General features: G+C 37.7%; 1 protein-coding gene across 1 annotated transcript in view; it reads right to left on the reverse strand.

Annotated features, from left to right (window-relative positions):
• The window catches only part of tmtc4 (transmembrane O-mannosyltransferase targeting cadherins 4), a 126,766-nt gene extending 110,013 nt beyond the window's left edge, over positions 1-16,753 (reverse strand). Inside the window, exons 1-11 of the mRNA XM_080785147.1 lie at positions 16,540-16,753; positions 15,821-16,024; positions 14,743-14,858; positions 13,968-14,184; positions 12,861-12,948; positions 12,562-12,662; positions 11,525-11,617; positions 11,044-11,205; positions 10,568-10,770; positions 9,826-10,000; positions 8,929-9,060 (exon numbers count right to left, since the gene is read on the reverse strand). Of these exons, the coding sequence (XP_080641273.1) occupies positions 8,929-9,060; positions 9,826-10,000; positions 10,568-10,770; positions 11,044-11,205; positions 11,525-11,617; positions 12,562-12,662; positions 12,861-12,948; positions 13,968-14,184; positions 14,743-14,858; positions 15,821-15,982 (1,449 nt within the window). The 5' untranslated portion in view covers positions 15,983-16,024; positions 16,540-16,753. The remainder of the gene's footprint in view (positions 1-8,928; positions 9,061-9,825; positions 10,001-10,567; positions 10,771-11,043; positions 11,206-11,524; positions 11,618-12,561; positions 12,663-12,860; positions 12,949-13,967; positions 14,185-14,742; positions 14,859-15,820; positions 16,025-16,539) is intronic.
• Between the last annotated feature and the right edge of the window lie 2,061 nt (positions 16,754-18,814).

Here is an 18,814-nt window from a genome sequence, read left to right on the forward strand (position 1 = left end):
ATTTGCCAAAATAATTTGCCTCCCAAAATAATTTGCCAAAATTATTTGCCTCCCCAAATAATTTGCCTCCCAAAATAATTTGCCAAAATAATTTGCCTCCCAAAATAATTTGCCTCCCAAAATTATTTGCCAAAATTATTTGCCTCCCAAAATTATTTGCCAAAATTATTTGCCAAAATAATTTGCCAAAATAATTTGCCAAAATAATTTGACTCCCAAAATAATTTGCCAAAGAAACAGCTCCTAAAACATTATTTTACACTTTTGGTTGTTGAGAAACAGCTCCTAAAACATTATTTGACACTTTTGGTTGTTGAAAAACAGATTCTAACCATTATTTGACACTTTGGTTGTTGAGAAACCGCTCCTAAAACATTATTTTACACTTTTGGTTGTTGAGAAACAGCTCCTAAAACATTATTTGACACTTTTGGTTGTTGAAAAACAGCTTCTAACCATTATTTGACACTTTGGTTGTTGAGAAACAGCTCATAAAACATTATTTTACACTTTTGGTTGTTGAGAAACAGCTCCTAAAACATTATTTGACACTTTTGGTTGTTGAAAAACAGCTTCTAACCATTATTTGACACTTTGGTTGTTGAGAAACAGCTCCTAAAACATTATTTTACACTTTTGGTTGTTGAGAAACAGCTCCTAAAACATTATTTGACACTTTTGGTTGTTGAAAAACAGCTTCTAACCATTATTTGACACTTTGGTTGTTGAGAAACAGCTCATAAAACATTATTTTACACTTTGGGAGGCAAATTATTTTGGGAGGCAAATTATTTTGGGAGGCAAATTATTTTGGGAGGCAAATTATTTTGGGAGGCAAATTATTTTGGGAGGCAAATTATTTTGGGAGGCAAATTATTTTGGCAAATTATTTTGGGAGGCAAATTATTTTGGGAGGCAAATTATTTTGGGAGGCAAATTATTTTGGCAAATTATTTTGGGAGGCAAATTATTTTGGCAAATTATTTTGGGAGGCAAATTATTTTGGGAGGCAAATAATTTTGGGAGGCAAATTATTTTGGGAGGCAAATTATTTTGGCAAATTATTTTGGGAGGCAAATTATTTTGGGAGGCAAATTATTTTGGCAAATTATTTTGGGAGGCAAATTAGCCATTTGGGAGGCAAATTATTTTGGCAAATTATTTTGGGAGGCAAATTATTTTGGGAGGCAAATTATTTTGGCAAATTATTTTGGGAGGCAAATTATTTTGGGAGGCAAATTATTTTGGCAAATTATTTTGGGAGGCAAATTATTTTGGGAGGCAAATTATTTTGGGAGGCAAATTATTTTGGCAAATTATTTTGGGAGGCAAATTATTTTGGCAAATTATTTTGGGAGGCAAATTATTTTGGGAGGCAAATTATTTTGGGAGGCAAATTATTTTGGAAAATTATTTTGGGAGGCAAATTATTTTGGCAAATTATTTTGGGAGGCAAATAATTTTGGGAGGCAAATTATTTTGGGAGGCAAATTATTTTGGCAAATTATTTTGGGAGGCAAATTAGCCATTTGGGAGGCAAATTATTTTGGGAGGCAAATTATTTTGGGAGGCAAATTATTTTGGGAGGCAAATTCTTTTGGCAAATTATTTTGGGAGGCAAATTATTTTGGGAGGCAAATTATTTTGGGAGGCAAATATTATTTTGGGAGGCAAATTATTTTGGGAGGCAAATTATTTTGGCAAATTATTTTGGGAGGCAAATTATTTTGGCAAATTATTTTGGGAGGCAAATTATTTTGGCAAATTATTTTGGGAGGCAAATTATTTTGGCAAATTATTTTGGGAGGCAAATTATTTTGGGAGGCAAATTATTTTGGGAGGCAAATTCTTTTGGCAAATTAATAATAATAATCCCAAAATAATTTGCCTCCCAAAATAATTGGGAGGCAAATTATTTTGGCAAATTATTTTGGGAGGCAAATTATTTTGGGAGGCAAATTATTTTGGGAGGCAAATTATTTTGGCAAATTATTTTGGGAGGCAAATTATTTTGGCAAATTATTTTGGGAGGCAAATTATTTTGGGAGGCAAATTATTTTGGCAAATTATTTTGGGAGGCAAATTATTTTGGAAAATTATTTTGGGAGGCAAATTATTTTGGCAAATTATTTTGGGAGGCAAATTATTTTGGGAGGCAAATAATTTTGGGAGGCAAATTATTTTGGGAGGCAAATTATTTTGGCAAATTATTTTGGGAGGCAAATTATTTTGGGAGGCAAATTATTTTGGGAGGCAAATTATTTTGGCAAATTATTTTGGGAGGCAAATTAGCCATTTGGGAGGCAAATTATTTTGGCAAATTATTTTGGGAGGCAAATTATTTTGGGAGGCAAATTATTTTGGGAGGCAAATTATTTTGGGAGGCAAATTATTTTGGGAGGCAAATATTATTTTGGGAGGCAAATATTATTTTGGGAGGCAAATTATTTTGGGAGGCAAATTATTTTGGCAAATTATTTTGGGAGGCAAATTATTTTGGCAAATTATTTTGGGAGGCAAATTATTTTGGGAGGCAAATTATTTTGGGAGGCAAATTATTTTGGCAAATTATTTTGGGAGGCAAATTATTTTGGCAAATTAATAATAATAATCCCAAAATAATTTGCCTCCCAAAATAATTTGCCTCCCAAAATAATTTGCCAAAATAATTTGCCTGCCAAAATAATTTGCCTCCCAAAATAATTTGCCAAAATAATTTGCCTCCCAAAATAATTTGCCAAAATAATTTGCCTCCCAAAATAATTTCCCAAAATAATTTGCCTCCCAAAATAATTTGCCTCCCAAAATAATTAGCCAAAATAATTTGCCTCCCAAAATAATTTGCCAAAATAATTTGCCTCCCAAAATAATTTGCCTCCCAAAATAATTTGCCTCCCAAAATAATTTGCCAAAATAATTTGCCTCCCAAAATAATTTGCCTCCCAAAATAATTTGCCTCCCAAAATTATTTGCCTCCCAAAATTATTTGCCAAAATAATTTGCCAAAATAATTTGCCTCCCAAAATAATTTGCCAAAGAAACAGCTCCTAAAACATTATTTTACAATTTTGGTTGTTGAGAAACAGCTCCTAAAACATTATTTGACACTTTTGGTTGTTGAAAAACAGATTCTAACCATTATTTGACACTTTGGTTGTTGAGAAACCGCTCCTAAAACATTATTTTACACTTTTGGTTATTGAGAAACAGCTCCTAAAACATTATTTGACACTTTTGGTTGTTGAAAAACAGCTTCTAACCATTATTTGACACTTTGGTTGTTGAGAAACAGCTCCTAAAACATTATTTTACACTTTTGGTTGTTGAGAAACAGCTCCTAAAACATTATTTGACACTTTTGGTTGTTGAAAAACAGCTTCTAACCATTATTTGACACTTTGGTTGTTGAGAAACAGCTCCTAAAACATAATTTTACACTTTTGGTTGTTGAGAAACAGCTCCTAAAACATTATTTGACACTTTTGGTTGTTGAAAAACAGCTTCTAACCATTATTTGACACTTTGGTTGTTGAGAAACAGCTCCTAAAACATTATTTTACACTTTTGGTTGTTGAGAAACAGCTCCTAAAACATTATTTGACACTTTTGGTTGTTGAAAAACAGCTTCTAACCATTATTTGACACTTTGGTTGTTGAGAAACAGCTCCTAAAACATAATTTTACACTTTTGGTTGTTGAGAAACAGCTCCTAAAACATTATTTGACACTTTTGGTTGTTGAAAAACAGCTTCTAACCATTATTTGACACTTTGGTTGTTGAGAAACAGCTCCTAAAACATAATTTTACACTTTTGGTTGTTGAGAAACAGCTCCTAAAACATTATTTGACACTTTTGGTTGTTGAAAAACAGCTTCTAACCATTATTTGACACTTTGGTTGTTGAGAAACAGCTCCTAAAACATTATTTTACACTTTTGGTTGTTGAGAAACAGCTCCTAAAACATTATTTGACACTTTTGGTTGTTGAAAAACAGCTTCTAACCATTATTTGACACTTTGGTTGTTGAGAAACAGCTCATAAAACATTATTTTACACTTTTGGTTGTTGAGAAACAGCTCCTAAAAAAATATTTGACACTTTTGGTTGTTGAAAAACAGCTTCTAACCATTATTTGACACTTTGGTTGTTGAGAAACAGCTCCTAAAACATTAGTTTACACTTTTGGTTGTTGAGAAACAGCTCCTAAAACATTATTTGACACTTTTGGTTGTTGAAAAACAGCTTCTAACCATTATTTGACACTTTGGTTGTTGAGAAACAGCTCATAAAACATTATTTTACACTTTTGGTTGTTGAGAAACAGCTCCTAAAACATTATTTGACACTTTTGGTTGTTGAAAAACAGCTTCTAACCATTATTTGACACTTTGGTTGTTGAGAAACAGCTCCTAAAACATTATTTTACACTTCTGGTTGTTGAGAAACAGCTCCTAAAACATTATTTGACACTTTTGGTTGTTGAAAAACAGCTTCTAACAATTATTTGACACTTTGGTTGTTGAGAAACAGCTCCTAAAACATTATTTTACACTTTTGGTTGTTGAGAAACAGCTCCTAAAACATTATTTGACACTTTTGGTTGTTGAAAAACAGCTTCTAACCATTATTTGACACTTTGGTTGTTGAGAAACAGCTCCTAAAACATTATTTGACACTTTTGGTTGTTGAAAAAAAGCTTCTAACCATTATTTGACACTTTGGTTGTTGAGAAACAGCTCATAAAACATTATTTTACACTTTTGGTTGTTGAGAAACAGCTCCTAAAACATTATTTGACACTTTTGGTTGTTGAAAAACAGCTTCTAACCATTATTTGACACTTTGGTTGTTGAGAAACAGCTCCTAAAACATTATTTTACACTTTTGGTTGTTGAAAAACAGCTCCTAAAACATTATTTTACACTTTTGGTTGTTGAGAAATAGCTCCTAAAACATTATTTTACACTTTTGGTTGTTGAAAAACAGCTTCTAACCATTATTTGACACTTTGGTTGTTGAGAAACAGCTCCTAAAACATTATTTGACACTTTTGGTTGTTGAAAAACAGCTTCTAACCATTATTTGACACTTTGGTTGTTGAGAAACAGCTCCTAAAACATAATTTTACACTTTTGGTTGTTGAGAAACAGCTCCTAAAACATTATTTGACACTTTTGGTTGTTGAAAAACAGCTTCTAACCATTATTTGACACTTTGGTTGTTGAGAAACAGCTCCTAAAACATAATTTTACACTTTTGGTTGTTGAGAAACAGCTCCTAAAACATTATTTGACACTTTTGGTTGTTGAAAAACAGCTTCTAACCATTATTTGACACTTTGGTTGTTGAGAAACAGCTCCTAAAACATTATTTTACACTTTTGGTTGTTGAGAAACAGCTCCTAAAACATTATTTGACACTTTTGGTTGTTGAAAAACAGCTTCTAACCATTATTTGACACTTTGGTTGTTGAGAAACAGCTCATAAAACATTATTTTACACTTTTGGTTGTTGAGAAACAGCTCCTAAAAAAATATTTGACACTTTTGGTTGTTGAAAAACAGCTTCTAACCATTATTTGACACTTTGGTTGTTGAGAAACAGCTCCTAAAACATTAGTTTACACTTTTGGTTGTTGAGAAACAGCTCCTAAAACATTATTTGACACTTTTGGTTGTTGAAAAACAGCTTCTAACCATTATTTGACACTTTGGTTGTTGAGAAACAGCTCATAAAACATTATTTTACACTTTTGGTTGTTGAGAAACAGCTCCTAAAACATTATTTGACACTTTTGGTTGTTGAAAAACAGCTTCTAACCATTATTTGACACTTTGGTTGTTGAGAAACAGCTCCTAAAACATTATTTTACACTTCTGGTTGTTGAGAAACAGCTCCTAAAACATTATTTGACACTTTTGGTTGTTGAAAAACAGCTTCTAACCATTATTTGACACTTTGGTTGTTGAGAAACAGCTCCTAAAACATTATTTTACACTTTTGGTTGTTGAGAAACAGCTCCTAAAACATTATTTGACACTTTTGGTTGTTGAAAAACAGCTTCTAACCATTATTTGACACTTTGGTTGTTGAGAAACAGCTCCTAAAACATTATTTGACACTTTTGGTTGTTGAAAAAAAGCTTCTAACCATTATTTGACACTTTGGTTGTTGAGAAACAGCTCATAAAACATTATTTTACACTTTTGGTTGTTGAGAAACAGCTCCTAAAACATTATTTGACACTTTTGGTTGTTGAAAAACAGCTTCTAACCATTATTTGACACTTTGGTTGTTGAGAAACAGCTCCTAAAACATTATTTTACACTTTTGGTTGTTGAAAAACAGCTCCTAAAACATTATTTTACACTTTTGGTTGTTGAGAAATAGCTCCTAAAACATTATTTTACACTTTTGGTTGTTGAAAAACAGCTTCTAACCATTATTTGACACTTTGGTTGTTGAGAAACAGCTCCTAAAACATTATTTTACACTTTTGGTTGTTGAGAAACAGCTCCTAAAACATTATTTGACACTTTTGGTTGTTGAAAAACAGCTTCTAACCATTATTTGACACTTTTGGTTGTTGAAAAACAGCTTCTAACCATTATTTGACACTTTTGGTTGTTGAGAAACAGCTCCTAAAACATTATTTGACACTTTTGGTTGTTGAAAAACAGCTTCTAACCATTATTTGACACTTTGGTTGTTGAGAAACAGCTCCTAAAACATTATTTTACACTTCTGGTTGTTGAGAAACAGCTCCTAAAACATTATTTGACACTTTTGGTTGTTGAAAAACAGCTTCTAACCATTATTTGACACTTTGGTTGTTGAGAAACAGCTCATAAAACATTATTTTACACTTTTGGTTGTTGAGAAACAGCTCCTAAAACATTATTTGACACTTTTGGTTGTTGAAAAACAGCTTCTAACCATTATTTGACACTTTGGTTGTTGAGAAACAGCTCCTAAAACATTATTTTACACTTTTGGTTGTTGAGAAACAGCTCCTAAAACCTTATTTGACACTTTTGGTTGTTGAAAAACAGCTTCTAACCATTATTTGACACTTTGGTTGTTGAGAAACAGCTCCTAAAACATTATTTTACACTTTTGGTTGTTGAGAAACAGCTCCTAAAACATTATTTGACACTTTTGGTTGTTGAAAAACAGCTTCTAACCATTATTCGACACTTTGGTTGTTGAGAAACAGCTCCTAAAACATTATTTTACACTTTTGGTTATTGAGAAACAGCTCCTAAAACATTATTTGACACTTTGGTTGTTGAGAAACAGCTCATAAAACATTATTTTACACTTTTGGTTGTTGAGAAACAGCTCCTAAAACATTATTTGACACTTTTGGTTGTTGAAAAACAGCTTCTAACCATTATTTGACACTTTGGTTGTTGAGAAACAGCTCCTAAAACATTATTTTACACTTTTGGTTGTTGAGAAACAGCTCCTAAAACATTATTTGACACTTTTGGTTGTTGAAAAACAGCTTCTAACCATTATTTGACACTTTGGTTGTTGAGAAACAGCTCCTAAAACATTATTTTACACTTTTGGTTATTGAGAAACAGCTCCTAAAACATTATTTGACACTTTTGGTTGTTGAAAAACAGCTTCTAACCATTATTTGACACTTTGGTTGTTGAGAAACAGCTCATAAAACATTATTTTACACTTTTGGTTGTTGAGAAACAGCTCCTAAAACATTATTTGACACTTTTGGTTGTTGAAAAACAGCTTCTAACCATTATTTGACACTTTGGTTGTTGAGAAACAGCTCCTAAAACATTATTTTACACTTTTGTGTGTAAAAAAGTGTAAAATAATGTTTTAGGTATATAGTTCACAGGGCTTAAAGCCAAAAAAAGCCAAAAGACTGAAAATGTTTTTTTGCAAATCTGCACTGATCTCATTAAATGACCCCTATGAGATCCTCAGGACTTAAATCTGTCCCCAGGACAGAGAACTTTAAAAACTTCACCCTTTTTACAAAAAAATATATGTTAATGACGTTTAGAAGCTTTAGATCACTTTCCTGGGGGTATTTATGTGTGTAATATGTGGTTTTAGATATTTTAGATTGTAGCAGTGAGCCTGTCGTCTCTGATGTCATGGACACTGGTCTCACTACCTTCCTGGACTACAATTCCCATAATTCTTTGGTGCACTGCTCATCCTTGTGGATAGGGGGGAGAGCTGTCTTACTGAGACAACATGTAGTCCAGGAAGGAAGTGAGCCCAGTGTCCATGACATCAGAGACAACAGGCTCACTGCTACAATCTAAAACCACATATTACACACATAAAGACCCCCAGGAAAGTGTTCTAAAGCTTCTAAATGTCATTAACATATATTTTTTTGCAAAAAGGGTGAAGTGTCCCTTTAAGCCCCGAGTTAAAATGATTATACTATTATTATAATTCAAAATTAATATTATTATCTGTACCTCACACTTTTCCCATTTTTCTCATCAGCCCCCTCTCCCGTTTTACTCATCTGTATTTTTGATTGAAACCGGCGTTTGGGTGTGGTTGTCATGTGATAAAGCTTTTTCGCTATTTAGGTGGCACTATGCTCACAACACTATGCAGTTATAGGGGAACCCCTGCAATACATAAACCATCACTGATTCAACTCAATATCTAAATTAAAGGCTTATCCACCAGAACATACCCTTCATTCAAACTTATTTAAAGGATAAAAATTGCAAATTAGCTGCACATATAATGCTACAAAAGTTAAGTAAAGTTACACCACATTCAGTCCAAACGCAGTAGGAACTAGGAGCAACTGTATTAACAAGAAAGAGAGCGAGACAGAGAGAGGAAGTAATGAGCATCATCTAGATTTGGTAGTACAATAAATGGCATGTCCCCTTTCTGACTGAGGACAGGTGTACAACTGTACCTTTGCGTTGAGTGGACAGACAGACAGGGCACTGGTGAAGAGGCTTTGCTCTGACCTCCATTGGTGACTGCGGAGAGCACAGCGAGCTACATATAAACTTAGCAGAGCGACAAGAGACACACACAGCAGTCTCTGCAAAGATAAAGACATAAGGCAAAATATGTGATATTTATGGGAATAATAGATTAATAGATTTCCAAAAATAATTATATAAATTATTTCATAAAACATTTTATTCTAAGTCAAAACAATTATATTACTATATTTAATAAATACCCTTTTTGTGCTCTTCAAAAAAGAATTGACGGGCGCTAGCCCCTCCTATATTCAGCCATTAGTGTAGATTTTCGTCTTCCCATTGACAATGATTGGAGAATTTACATCATATCAAGTGTCTGAGCAAATAGACATGTTACGTCATGATGATGTACGATGATAAGAGCGCCCCTCACTTCACACGGGTGTGATTTTGTTTACACAACCTAATGTTTTATGATCATGACTCACCAGAAGCCTGCGGATGGTTTGGTTCCAGGCTTAAATAATCTATACAACTATTTTCCGGAAATGGCCGCCACTACTAATACTATGCCCTATTCCAGGGCAGGCTAGTGATGGCCCAGCACTCCGTTGATACTTTCCCAGCATATGTTTTTTTGGCCCCATGGCCTGCACTGGTGCCTATAGGCATTTAGATGCATAACCTAATAGATACTGCATGATAGGGAATACATATTACAGCACGGGGGTAGGGTAGAGAGACCATCTTGTAAACGATAGATCAGATTGAGGTCCCTACTAGAACAAACCAACCCTTTAGATTTCTTAAATGTCACCAGGACTGAGATCCAGTTGTGTGTCGTGACTCGTGATATGCTGTGGTCTAGCCAAACCTACCCTGTGTTTGGTCCAGTAGGAGCAGCAGTGGCCGAGGCAGTAGGCCAGCAGTAGGCAGTATCCAGCCGATGACAGGTAAAGGACCCTCTCAGCGATGACGAAACCCACCCTGAAGAAGACATTACATGCTGGCAGGAAGGGCACCACCAGCAGCACCAGACCCAGTGTTAGGGTTCTGGCAGACAGAGAGAGAGAGAGGTTTGGTTTGGTCAACTTTAAGAAAGCATGAACAAAATGCAAAGACAAGTACAAAGGATTATAATAAAGTGATGTGACGTTCACAAAGGGGCTGAGATGAGATACATTAGGGATGCACGATGAATGCACAAAAATATATATATATGATTGTTCATTTTTGGGAACAATTTTTTTTCTTCACATATAATATAAAAGCCTTCACTTTCACATATAATATGTCTATGGTATATACAAGATGCATTGTTGTTAACTGTTTGTTACTGTGTGACAGACTTAAGCTACAGCTATATGGACTTAAATCCAAAGGGAGTCCTTAACATGTTCCACAAGAACCACAGATATACAGTATACTGTAGTGGGCTATCGTTTCCCCAAACAGCAGAGGATTATATAACTTTTTTAACATCAATCGAGACATGAATGTTCTGGTCACAGGGCAGTGGATATGATCACATTTTCATAACCAAAGACAAGTCTAGGGGGGAGTACCATGTACTTCATCTCATCTACAGCGAAGTGTGAGAGATTGTTGTTGCTCTCTTACCTCCTCCTCTGGCTCTCCTGCGAGCATAAGGCTTGGCTTATCAAGCCTATCAGAATGCACCAGAGCAGCAGCAGCCACACTATCCTCCAATCAGTGGCTGACTTAATGAGAGGCACACAGCCCATGGACCAATCAAAACACAGCCACCAGGGACACAGCAGCAGCCAGGCATTCAGAGAGTAGTAGTAATTATAGTTCACTATCTGCCAATCAAAGAGGAACAGGAGGTATAGAATGAAAGCGAGTGGAAAAGAGGGAGGCAGAGGAACATTGGAAAATCAGGAAGACTGTCATTGTGTTTCAAAAGGACATATGGAACAGTTAGGATTGGCTAGTGCTTGTTTAAACTTCACAAAAGACAACATGAGATGTTATAAACGACACACATTAGTAGGGATTAGGTTTAATTAATTCCCATGTGTTACAATGACAACAACATTGAATTTTAACATGATCTTTTAGAGGCTCTGTCTTACTCTTAGAAACACGCTTTCCTCAAAAGAGGCGGGGTTGTCTACTTCGGTGAATGCCGGCGGCCCGGTTCCCATGATCCTCCAGCGTGCATAGATCATCAGCGCTCCTCCCAGAGCCAAGAGAGCCAATCGGGTGAACAGTCCCGTCCGCAGCAGATCACTGACCTGGATGGAGACAGAACCCAAGAGTCAATAGCCAAATTCCATTACCCCAAATCTCGGGCACTCACTCACTCAATGAATTTGGCTAATGACTCCCGACTGATCACACCGACTGAAGCAGGTGGGTTACTCGCTAGCGTGGACTGTCATAGAACAACATTCACAGTACTTCAAAGTACAGTACTTTTTACACTGTTTTCTAAAAGGTAACGCATCATGTGAATTTGTCACATCACGTAAAACACTTGCCAGAGGACGGTGTGACAGGCAAGAGAGGGGGTAACAGACGGAGGAGGAAGCGAGGTGGAATAGTTATACTCACATCTAGAGGTTTCTTCCTGAGGAGGAGCCTCTGGCTGAGCACATAGACATTAACATTACATATCAGGAGGACATCAAAGGCTGCATTCACACCCTGAGAGAAACGGAGGGAAAGAGAGAGCGAGAGACGAGAAATATGATCTGGGTCACCGACACGTTTTTCTTTTCAAGCTCAAACCCAGCCAAAACGCATGTTAGGCAGGATGCGTACATGCAAAAAATAAAATGACTTTGATGTTTGAAAGTAGCATTCAACAGCATGTCATATAAAATCTCACGGGGTGTGCCACACACAAGCGACAGCTGGATAGTCGTATATTAAAATGTTTTCAGCGGGCTGCTTGCTGTGTATTCACTGATCATACTGACTGTAAGGAGCCTTGCATCCAATAGAGTAGGCAGTACAGTAGGGCCTACGGTACTTCAGGAAAAATGTACTGCTCATTTATGGAAATTCTGGATGGCTACTATTTCCGCCCAGCTGGACATTGTATACACCCGTCGAACACCCTGACAGTATAGAGCGTCGCAGTCCCACCCCCTTTCAGAACGACGAGTGGCCCAGGAAATGAATCCCAATGCATTTTTCCCATAGACATTTCAAAACGTATTTATTTAAAGACCTTTTAAGTGTCGTACAAAGCCAACTCGAGTCGTGGTAAATCATGACAACAAACAATATTTTGGACCAAACAAATAATTCCTAAGAAGAAGAAAAAAAGTGTTGTAACCTGCCCCTTTTTTCTACTTTCTAATTCTTTGTTTGGCCCAAAACATTGTGTTTATTGTCATGATTTGGTCCGCGGCGTAAACGTCTTTAAATAAATACTTTCTGAAAAGTCTATGAGGTAAATGAACGGGGATATATTTTCCGGGTCTCTCGAGGGGGGCGGGACTGCGACGCTCTATAGTCAGGCCGTTGAATGTATGACACAGGAGAAGAACTGTAGCTACTAGCTCTTCTCAGCATCCCTTGGCCTTCTCATAAAAAGCTGTATGAATACGAGCTCTGATTGTGTGACGTTAAAATGGTCATACCAAGACTGTGATTCCTTGCTCCTTGCAGAGCATGGCTGCAGCACACAGCAACAGACTAACCACAATCCACTGGGCTGAAAACCTGTCGTCTCTGTCGCTGCCTGAAGGGACACACAAAGTTAGGCCGTTTATTTTTGCTACATTATTATAACATAGTTACTGTACGCTATTATATATATATATATATAACATACATTACAGTAGCTATATTTATATGCTGACTGTACTCTACCTACTGGTACGTTACAGTACGGTACAGTACAATACCAATCTATGTATAACTTGCATTAGATACCCACTTCCATGGAATGCTTTGCAATATGTGAGGAATGACAGCTGGAAGAACAGGGCGCACAAAAGGTCCGCTCGGCCCACTATACCAGCCACCTGAGAGAGAGAGAGAGAGAGAGAGAGAGAGAGAGAGAGAGAGAGAGAGAGAGATCTTCTTCAAACATATCCGTTTGCACTAGGGCACATTCTCCATTCTGCCCTGCATAACATAGCCCATTACTGGTGCATGCCAATAACAGACGCAGTGAGAGCCTCTCATTACAAGCTCTGCTTCAGTGTACATGTTCTCTCTATACAGTGTATGTGAATACATATGGTTGGGTTCCTGGGGCTGCCTCCTTTGATACATACAGCAGGCCTTAAGCCAGTGTTCTGCCTGCCTTCCACCCCCCCAGGTCTCCCCAGCCCTCTCTCCCGGCATGATTAAAGACAGTGGTGAGGGGGGAGCGTTGCCCTCCAGCGAGGTTCTATAGCCATCACACATGCACACGCCAGCAGGTCAATAAGCATCCCAACACTGCTAATAGTCAGGCCATGCTACCATCACACCTTGGCCCCTGTGCTCCCGACTGAGACTGGGCTTCTGTTCTTGGCGTGCACCTGCTGCATATTTAATAGTAAAAACCCATGGAATGGCATGTCAAGGAGAGGCAGAGACACATTGTTGGCGTAAAAGGGAGAAAAGTTGTACTCGAAGGCAAGTATTAAGTCTGAAATTAAGCCTGATGGGGGTTGTTGTGACATTAGTTTACTTGATTGTGCACAGACAGGGGTTCAAGTTCTAGTGCACTAGTTAGAAAATGTGCGGTTGAGCTAAAAAAAACACAGGTAACAATCATGACTGCACATACGCCGTAAAAGCATGTGCTCGGTATATCAACCCATCTGCAATGGCTTTATCGTAAAAGAGGCATAATGTGTGTGTGTGTGTGTGTGTGTGTGTGTGTGTGTGTGTGTGTGTGTCATAGATGGATCCGTCATATTCAGAGTTAAAGATTTTACATTTTTTACTTTATAGAGGCTATGTTCAAAACATGTTATCATTTGATTTCTGTTTAGAAACATTATGATGGTGGTGGACTAGACGCCAGGTATATTATGTCACTTTCTCTTACGCTCTCTGTGTGAACCGGATGTGCGGCGAAAAGGAGGGCGGCCAGGAGCGACGTCTTGGGCGCTTGGTTCAGTATCCTCCCCTGCTCGTTATACGCCAGCCCCCCGATCAATATGGCAAACATGTCAATCATCAGCGCCGATATGACAGCATGGAGGATGATGTTGAGCACATGGAAGCCAACAGGGTGCAGGCCCCCAGCCACGAGGTAGTTCACCCTGCATCATCCACAAGAAAAAAGGGAATTGATGTTAACCCATTTAGACCCGAGATCAGATTCTACAAATGTCTCTACATGTTTCTATGTCAGTGGTGCTCAAACATTTTCATGTCAAGGACCCCCAACATTATATGTACCGGTAATTGGCCGCCGACCCCCCCCCCCCCCCCCCCCCTTTGAAAATGTGTTGTTCCAGGGACAATCCCAGAAGCAAAGATTTGAGTTAAAAACGTTAAGAATATATATTCAAAGATTTGCGCCACATTTCACAATTTAGAAAAAAAAGACCTACAAGCTCTTTAGCTTGTAGATCTGCTATTTCTCAATAGCTAAAGCATAACATATTGCTTTAAAACACCAAAAGGGGTTTCCGCCCAAAATGGGTTAAACCAGCATTCACCGTGAGAGGAGATAATAAGGTGGCAACATGAGAGGGTATTTTTCTGATATGAAGTGATTTTGTGTGTGTGTGTGTGTGTGTGTGTGTGTGTGTGTGTGTGTGCATGCATGTGTGTATGCCTGTGTATGTGCGTGTTTGTTTGGCGTTAGTCCACACCTGAATGTGAGTACAGTGAGAGGTCGGTAGGATTTGTGGCTGGAGTTGCTGCTGAGGTTGCTTCCCCAGAAGTCATTGGTCCAGATGTTGCTGAGGGGCGTGGCAGGGTTTAAGTCCTGGAGAGCATACCACAAAATGTTACTATACAAAAGTTAAACAATTATGCACATACAATTTACTATACACACCATTATGTAGGTGTTGACACTTAAGGTCTCAGAGGTCATGTTCTACTTGCCCCCAAAATATATCGTACATTTTGCATCACTGTTCATTTTAACTTGTTTTTTTACTTTCTTACTTTTTTACAGTAAATAATCAAGTTATGTAAATACTAGCATTTTATTTGAACAATAACATCATTAGAGGTAGCATTAGGAGAGGGTTAGGAGAGAGGCAAGGACAGGGATAGAAAGCAGGGGAAGATGCGGAGGCGGAGCGCAATGACCACGTTCAAGACAGATATATCTGTGTTCATAGCGAACTAAGACGGTTGTATCCCCACTCAAAATGCACACTTGCCCAACTTGGGCAACCACTAGCAACCTTCACCTGCCCGAGCTTTTTTTTACTTGCCCCGGGCAATCGAGAAACCGTTAGTGTCAAGCCCTGTGTATACAGTACATGCCATTTACTACATACGATAATGTACACATAATAGTATACAAAATATTATGTATACTAGTATTTCATGTTGCATACTATTTAGTAATACAAACTGTTATGTACACATTATTTACTTTGCAACTCATAATACTGTATATACACATTTTCATACAAATGTCATATGATGTATGTGTGTTCTAAACTACTAGTACTAGCTACAGTATAATGAAGGGCTTCGTCTTCGTCAGCTAGTCTTGATGACTATTTTATGTATTTAATGTATTACCAATTTTTTTGTTCTTGCTTACTGTAAATCGCTCTGGATTAACTGATGAAATGCCAAAATTGTTTTGATTGATTGAATAGTTTATTAGACAGAATGTATGAACAGCAACAGAGTACATGCAGTCAAACACTCAGTCCAAAAGGGATAGCACCAAAACAAAGTTATGATATGAATGGCCACTATTACCTTGTTATTGACAATTGCTTCAGAATCATCAAACACAAAGTCCCCATCATAGCTGTTGCTGAAGCATAGCAGTGCCACCAGGGTCACTGTGATCTTGGCATGGAGGGTGGTGAGCTTTGGCAGGGGGATGTGATGGTCCCAATGAACTTCACACAATGCCATGGTGCATTGGATCTTTGGTTCCGTTTCATCCTAATCCAGTCCCTTAAGAGAATTTGTGATTGATTGATTTGATTGATTGATTGAAAATGGTATTTACAGATTGCATTAGTGATCATTACGGTTCATTACCATTACTCATTACAGTTCAAGGAAGGTGCAGGTCAAAACAACATCTGCTAAGATGATAAAAGCAGAAAAAGCACTAAGACTTGTTTCAGCTGGGTCCTCCATTTTCAATTCATAAAAGAATGGATATGAAATGAGTCACATTAGCGTTTACATTGTTATTCTCTGCAAATCAAAGAATGATCTGGTACCGTACACAAATCAACTCCTTGAATTTCTATCCACTATAGAGGTTCATATAGCTCATTGCTAGACATATAAGACATATTAGAGGTCATCCGTTGATTTCGTTCAGCCATGAATCTTGGTGTTGCACGCAAACTAGCTGAACTGCATGGATAGTAGACGTGTTGTTTAGCATTGCACTGCCGCGATACACTGGTGAAAGTGTCTATGAAGAATAAATAAGATACTATCGGTGGCTTGGTTACCGTGGCAATATAGCTACTTAGCCGATGCTATATCCTCCTCATCAGGGTGCTGAATCGATGCATGCATGGTGTATCAGCACTGCAGGTGGTATACACTAGTACACTACACTCCCAAGTGGAAACAGCTCGTAGATTTGAACGCTGAATGTTAAACAGCCGAATGAAGCTGTCAGCATGCATGCGGAGAGCTTGCAACTGAACTGACTGTAAACAATGTGCGATTATACTTCCTCGTTTGACAAGCGTCACTGTGTCACGTGGTTATGGACTGGTGCCAAGAGAACTGCACGCACAGGCACTTAAAAATCCATATTTTTAACGACTCGTTCCCTGTTTTACATTTCAAACCCATTTCTAATTCTAATCACTCTACACGTTTTACATAAAAAAATAAACCCATTTCTAATCACTCATGGAAAAATAGGCAGATAATATTAATATTAACTGGTACACAAAAATTGCTAGATATATTTTAAAATAGCACAAATCAATTTAAACTCGTTTCATAATTATGTAGTGGAATTTGTTAGGAATAATCAAAAGTAAGCATCATCAAATGGGTCATTCACACATCCCAGAATTAACTAGAACTGCACTCTGTCTTGTGCCTATTTGTTGCACACTAGTAGGCCATGCAGAGGTGCAAGTAGCCTACTGTAGACCGCTACAAACTTTCAAATCTCAGCCTCTCTGTGAAAGAACGTTTGCAATATTGAACTAGAAAATTCGCAATTAAAAAAAATTGCAGAGTGTGGTTGCCGCAGTGGCTTACATATACCCCTCCCACTAATATTGCCAGCCTATTACAATTTCAAGTCACACCTTAGATCATGTGTAAGTAATTCGGAGGGGATTTAACCCCCACAATGCATGTTTTGGCGACAAACTCCCATTTGCGGCGCCCCCTATGGATGAAAATGGAATTGCTTTTAGAACTTGGTTGATTGAACCACCCCAGACATGTGATTCAAATTTTGGATGGATTGGACATTCCGTTCGTGATTTATGGCATTTTTTGTGATATAGTCCCCCACTTCGGAAGACGATTACGACCAGAGCTTGATCAATGAGGGACAATGCTGAGCAGGCTATAGCCTATTGGTGATGATATAATAACAATATCATATCATATAGCGATAATATAATATTAACTATATACGAATGCTGCAATGTATGTGTACTCAAATGGTTAGTTCTTAAACTAAGGAACTGCTAACAGCTTACAATGTAAATTCATCTTATGCTGACTTCTGTCCTAAGCTGTTATCCTGCACACCAGAAAATGGTGGTGCATTTATATAGCGCTTTTATTCAAAGCACTTCACATGCACGCTGGGCAAGACCTACGCTGTAGTGTAGACGCTATCATTTTTCTTTTTTTTGGGTGGAAGTTGCGGGATTTTGGCAGAACGCTCAAGGATATGACATTGACAAATCAGTTTACATTCTCCGTGAATGAAATGTTTGGTCGGAAAAATATCGTATCCTGGGGAAATACAGTACATCTGACGGTTCCCATCCGGCCGCTCTACCAGCCACTTTACACCTGATCCACTGCCAACCAACTGCCACTTGCACTGACCCTCACTCAATGGCATTCAGATCTACAAAGATGCACGCACACGCACACACGCACACGCACACGCACACACACACACACACACACACACACACACACACACACACACACACACACACACGCACACACGCACACACACACACCACAGAGAGGCAGTCTATAAATGATGATACTTTATTGTCAGATTGTACTGAAATTAGTCTTGTGTTAGCGGTAGGTGGGTAACAAGTGTGTTGTCTCCTTATATAAATGATATGCAGGTTCCTCCTTTACAAATGCTTTGTTATTTTAAAAGTGCAGTGTTTCATTTGTATGAAGACTTCAATTACGTGCAAAAAAACAGACCCCACTAAGGCTTTGCTGAGAGCCCCCAGATTGCTAAATCCGCCACTGCATTTGAACGAACCAACTATAACTCAATTTTATATACATTTAGATTTAACATAACATTCAGAATCACATAACACAATGAGGCCCTTCAATGTACATTTTTGGTCTGGGATGTTGCTCCGTATTTAATTTCAGGGTTTAACTGCAGTTCGCTGACCGTCGTGACCGACCCGATCGGACAAAATAAGTTACAGTCTCACCTTATCGATTTTGTCCTCCGCCTCGGAGCCACTGCCGCGAGGCCACAACCTGAATCCTGAAGAATGATGGCAGCAGCTAGAACACAAAAAAGGCGATACTTAATTG

Source organism: Protomyctophum bolini (genome assembly GCF_963924005.1).
Source record: "Protomyctophum bolini genome assembly, chromosome: 16".
Classification (NCBI taxonomy): domain Eukaryota; kingdom Metazoa; phylum Chordata; class Actinopteri; order Myctophiformes; family Myctophidae; genus Protomyctophum; species Protomyctophum bolini.